The following is a 6,466-nucleotide window of genomic DNA, read 5'->3' on the forward strand; positions in this document are numbered from 1 at the left end:
ATTCTTCCCTTTTCGCTGATTTCAGAGAGAGATTAATATTATTTATCAGAGAGGTTAATATTATTTATTAAAAAATAAGTTAATGATAATAATACTGCTCAATATTAATTAAAGATTAGGGTAATGATAATAATACAGCTCGGTTGTTTAGTGATTTCAAGATGCATTGATTTTCAACGTTGAATGAATGAATAGATTACTGATATAATTTTTGGTCTCTTTACAACTTCGTTAATCTATGGTTCAATTTAATTGAAAAAAGTATCATGATGCTTACAATGCCCACATAACTACTTTAGGTTCTGTTCTGTTCAGTGAAGCGACGCACTTTTGGAATTATTGTGGATCCAAATACCTAATTTTTTTTGCCCATAGAGTGAAGCGACGCAATTTTACGATCACAGATTAACACCCTTTTCGTAGGTTGATAAGAGCGCTGAAAAGCTTATAGCATAAGTTAATTAATCAAAATCGAATTCACATTACAGTGCAGAGATCATACAGTAAATAATTTTATTACAATGGAGTCCAACGGTTCTGTAATGGAGGGCACCCTGATGGACAAATATTACTTGAAAAAACTCTTGGGACATGGTGGATCCTCAAAGGTATACAGTGCGAGAAACCTAAAAACGGGGGAGAGCGTGGCCGTCAAGGTCATGAAGAAGGAAGAAATTCTGGCTAAAACGAGTAGGGTACACCGCATCAAGACAGAAATATCTGTGATGAAAACACTGAGGCATCCCAATATCGTGCAGCTGTACGAAGTCATGGCGGACAAAAACAAAATATATTTTGTGATGGAATATGTCACCGGAGGAGAACTGTTACAGACGCTTCTAAAACTCCATAAGGAAGGAAAAAAGTTGGACGAAGTCACAGCAAGAAAATATTTCCAGCAGTTGATCAGCGCCGTGCACTTCTGTCACAGCAGAGGTGTTTACCACAGAGATCTGAAGCCTGACAATTTGCTTTTAGACGATAAGGGGAACATTAAGATAGTGGATTTTGGGCTCAGCGCCATGAAAGAAAATGTGGGGAACGACGTGTTACTGCACACTCGTTGTGGAACGCCCGGGTACTTCGCACCAGAGATTGTAAACGGTGCAGGTTACAATGGTGTGAAGGCAGACGTATGGTCGTGCGGAGTGATTCTCTACATTCTCTTATCGGGGTATCATCCGTTTACTGAATTTGATCTGATTCCCTTGTATAAGCAAATGTGCAGTAGAAACTTCAGGTTTCCGCTCGAATCGTTTGGGGAGGAAGTGAGTTCGTTGTTATTTCAAATGTTGGACCCTAACCCTAATACGCGGATTACCATATCGCAAGTCATGGATGTTCCATGGTTCAGGGTTGGATTTGACGATAATATGTCGGCACAGTTCGATTCATTTGATGTCTATTGCCAAAATGTCATCTGCCCTGACGACCTGGATTTGGTCTTCAGAGACAACAGGGGCTGAGAGCAGAGGCTTCGTTTACTGTTTTCCTGGTCTAACCGATTAGATATAAATCCTAAAGCCTTCGAAAACGAGAGGAAAAGGGCAGGGAATGATTGTGATTCATGAATGCTTCCGTAGGAGATTTGTCTTACCACCACTTTCATCATTTTCTTTAATACAAACATACCATATCCCCAACTTTCTATCATTTTTTATATTTTCCTTTTCTTGATTTATACAAACATACCATACCTATAACTATCTATCATTTTTAATCTCTACCTATAACTATTTATCATTTTTAATCTTTATCTATAACTATCTATCCCTTATTTATAGAACTTTGAAACTTGAAACTTGAATATTATGATTTTTACTATACTTTATAACAACTTCACACCAATATTTCTTAAATATTGTGATTGTGATTTCCATGATACTTCATGAAAATAAGATAACTAATTTAAAACTTTCAACATTATCTTTAATTTTATCATGGTTTATGATGTTTTTTTTTTTTTTTTTTAACACTGTAGTATTCTATTTTGCTTATATTTTGCTTGGCATTTTCTTTTTTCAAACCACAACCTTGAAATGTACAAGCTGAACTTAACTCAACTCTCCATTCCAAAAATATTCAGGAATCAGATGCATAGGGGGTGAGGTTATGAGAGACCGGGGTGAAGTCAAATTTACCTGATTCTTGTATGTCAGATTCCTAAATTCGCAATTTAGAAAAAGATGACTGACATGTATGAAAATATGGTTCGCTTGAAGATATCTACGTATCAAATTCTGTCTAATTGGACGTCTTGTAAGTTATTCTCTAAAGGCGTGCCAATGCCACAGAAAATTTGAAACATTACCTCTGTCCTCATTTACAAATCATGGTGCTCAAGAGCAGTGCAAAATAGCAGTGTGTTTATGTTCGTATTGAATATGTAATCTCAACGTACTCCGGAATCATTTGTGGTCAATGAATGTACTTATCAACGAGGTAGCCGGATATACTCAAGCCAAGATGATGATTATCTCATATTGTGTAGTGCTTTTAGTATGTTTGTAGTAGTAGCCATAGGGATTTTAATTGGCTGCTAAAAGCTCACAGATGTAAACGAATATTAAGCTCATGGATGGAAAAGAATACCGGACGAATAAGTAGCTTTTTCTATAGAGATGACAAGCTTCTCCTGCCTTTCAATTGGCCAGGGTGCTTTCTCTCGGATGCTTTTTCATTTCGAAGTTATTACAAAGTTTTGTACAATTATTGAAGCGATTGGTTTTTCTTGATCACTGTATTTCTCTTTTGCTCCTTTGAAGTTGAGATCCCTAAAAGTATAATATAACAATGAACGAGGACAATAATGTCTCCTTATTAAAACCGTGGGAAAGCAGCTCAGGACCTTCAGTTGTGAAGTGATCGATTTTGTTGTAATTTAAAATTTTAAAGCAGATTCTTAGCCCAAACTTCTTAGCACAAACAATTATGTACTTTGAAGTTATATTAAAAGAAAATACTAGTCCAGGTTGCTATCTTGTGAGTAGTTGGATATGACTTGTCTTTTTTTTATCAATTTAATATTACATTAGCACAATTATATAATTGAAAGTGATTGACTGATTCGAGAGGCTTATTCTACATCTTAGTATGAGAGCCCATTAAAATAAAAACAAAAATAAAAAATTATGTTCTAAATAGAAAAATAATCTCACCTATGATAAAAAAAAAAAATGTCCTAAAGTAATTAGAAGCAAAAAAAAATGTGTGAATGAGATGTTTAAATCTTATACTTTTCTAAAATATTTCAACAAGAAATTCAAATAAACAATTTGAAGATATGTGTTAACTAATTTATGTCCATATTAACTTCATATATATCTATATATAGAGAATAAAATTAAGTCCTATATATACTGTATTTAGCATTCAAAAATACAATTTAAACAATGAAAACTAACATATTGTATCTTGCACTCTAATAAAGTTTTCACGTGAAGAAATCTGACTCCTCTTGGCTCAAGTGTAATTAGAAGTAAAAAAAAAGAGTGAATGAGATGTTTAAATTTTATACTTTTCTAAAATATTTCAACAAGAAATTTAAATAAATAGTTTGAAGATCCATGTTAACTAATTTATGTCCATATTAACTTCATATATATCTATATATAGAGAATAAAATTAGGTCCTATATATACTCGATTTAGCATTCAAAATACAATTTAAACAATGAAAACTAACATATTGTACCTTGGCCTCTAATAAAGTTCAAATAAATTTGATCTCTCTCAACTCATGTTAGATCCGTACTTGAGATGGATCTATGTTGGTATCCATTAATCTATGTCATTAATTTAAAAATAGTGTTATTTACATTCGTCGATCCCCTTTAACTCTCTAATTGTTCTAGTTGATGATACATCTGTACCATTTGTTTTATGATGTTATTAAATTAAACTTCATCTAGTCAAGTAACTATTTTGATACAATAATTAATGTGATTAGGGAAAGTTATTTGATGTCATATGCCTTATTTAATGGCTTAATGAGTCCATAGTAAGGTGATTTTTCCTCGAGATTAATATATATGTAACTAATTAATTTTTTTGGTTTAGGGTTTTTAAGATACTCATGGAGTTTTGTTGTTATGTGTTTTGCTATTGTTGCTTATTGATTTTTATTTTTTTTATATTTTATCTTTCACATTTGGCATTATAGAAAAGTTAACTTAGAATCTCTAAGGATTTAGAGTGGTTTAATTGTAGTGTTGTAGGAGATGATTAAAAAAATGCAATGCCCTATGACAGCAATGCCAACATATATACCTAGGGATCCAATGGAAGAAGGTTGATCAGGCAATGGAACTAGAATTTACCATGGACATGAAGGTATACAAGCCTAATTATGTAAGAGGATCCATGGGAACCGAAAACTAGAGAATGAGGACAAATTGGATTTGTATATGATAGAGGATTTTGGTGACACACCTAAAGCATTGCACCTGTTAAGGTGGTAGGATGATGACATAAATGTTGAGAGTGGAAATTTTTGCATGTAAATGGGTTTACAACTATAAGATAAAGTAAGCCATGTCTATCCTCGATAAAATATCGATAAAATTTGGAGGTAAAGTTAGGTGATAAAGGGGGCATGTTAGATTCCCACATAACTTGGTAGTAGACTTTGAGGGGGATAGGGCTTGTAGGTGAGCGATGAAGAATCACTTACTTGGTTGTAATAGGTTTGCTCAAGGGAAATCTCAAGTCATGTTTAAATGAGGTAATGTTAGGTTAAACTTGACTAGCTCATAGAGACATTTTGACACAATAATTAATGGGTTTACCATTGGTTCTTTAGGGGCCCAATGTTTAGGTAACCTATGTTATTTGATGTAATATAACCTATTTAATGACTTGATGACTCCATTGTAGGATGTCTTTTGGCTAAGACTAATAGATCTACTAGGAGCTAGTTTTCTAGGTTTAGGGATTCTAGGATAATCATAGTTTTTTTAGTGTTATGCGGTTTGTTGTTGCTAGCTATTATTTATTTAATCCAGTGTTTTATTTCTAATACATGTTTTATTATTATAAAATATTGGTGTCCATGGTTGAATTTGGTTGATTGTGGTGACCATAATATATGATGATTAACCATAATTGATTGTTGTTGAACATGTTTGAGTGTGTTTTACCATGGTTAACTATGATGTTTGAATATGAGTTTTTTTTTGTTTGATTATTTTCTGACATATTTAACTATGATTGATTATTGTTGAGTCTATTTGACAATGTTTATCATGTTTAAATAAGGTTGAATTTGGTTTACTATGTTTAGCTATTCTTAAAATTGGTTGACATGGCTAGCTATGGTTGAAAATGTGTTCCATGGTTAGCCATATTTTACTATGGTTTGATAATAACTAACCATGTCTAACTATGCATGACCATGTCTAACCATGGTTTACCATAGTGAGACATTCAGAAGTTGAATTCAATATTTTGTCACATTGTCATATTAATAGGTTGGATTTAATTAAATGTCACATAATTTTGATGTAATAGTACTTTCCACATGGGTAATGTCACCTTATGACAATTTAAAATCATTGTGCCACATTGCAACTTTCATCTTTATCGATTAAAGATGAATTGGTAGATTTCTTAATCATTATATTGCATAAAGATGTTCATGAAGTGTTATGGTATATTGCAACAACCCTCAAAATTTGTTAGATTACAACATTGGTTAAGGGCTTGTGTCACATTATGGTATTCATATTGGTAGATGATTGCATAAATTATGTCACATTATGATATTAAGTGGTTGAATTGATAATTATGTCACATTTATGACATTAAGAGGCTAGATTAAATAAAATGTCACATTGCAACATTGTATTGTATTGTGAAAGGATCGTGTTTTGATGTTCGACTATGGTTGGTCATGGTTTACTATTGTTGACAATAGTTGACTTTAATTTTTTAATGTATGTTGAATTGTTATATTCCTCAATCGTTATGTAATTTTGCAATGATTGAGAAGGATGATGTTAGTTTCAATTTTCCTAAATGGTTATCACTAATGAGAATATTGAACTTGGATGTCCTTTATAGATTTGACTATGGATAATTTAGATGAAGAGTATTCATCTTGGACTAGTAATATTTACCAAGGATTCTAAAACTTAAGATAAACCTCCATCCTTAAAATTTTTGTTGATGTCACATTGCAATGTTAGGAGGTTGTCTTCAACAAAATGATTCAATTGTGACAATATGTTGCAATGTGACATATTTTGACATAACAATTTAAGAAGATGACATTTTAAGGTTGCACTATGGTTGTCCATATTTAAATATGGTTGATATGGTTGACATTGGTTAGATTATGTATGTTTAATTGCTACGATCCTTAATGTTTATTTCACATTTAGATATTCATTATGGCTAATGTTGCATTATGATGTTCCTCAATGATTATGTCACATTGAAATGTTCTTAAACACTTATGCCAAATTGTA

At 32.3% G+C, this 6,466-nt stretch overlaps 1 protein-coding gene across 1 annotated transcript; it reads left to right on the forward strand.

Annotated features, from left to right (window-relative positions):
- Window positions 1–521: 521 nt before the first annotated feature.
- LOC149138583 (CBL-interacting protein kinase 10-like) lies at window positions 522–1,466 on the forward strand. Its single transcript, XM_089450402.1, has one exon. It carries the CDS (start codon window positions 522–524, stop codon window positions 1,464–1,466), a length of 945 nt encoding a protein of 314 aa, XP_089306528.1.
- The last annotated feature ends 5,000 nt before the right edge of the window (window positions 1,467–6,466 follow it).

The sequence above is a fragment of the Pinus tabuliformis genome, chromosome X, assembly GCF_031772625.1.
Source record: "Pinus tabuliformis cultivar Carrire ecotype Pingquan chromosome X, CPIR1, whole genome shotgun sequence".
Lineage (NCBI taxonomy): Eukaryota > Viridiplantae > Streptophyta > Pinopsida > Pinales > Pinaceae > Pinus > Pinus tabuliformis.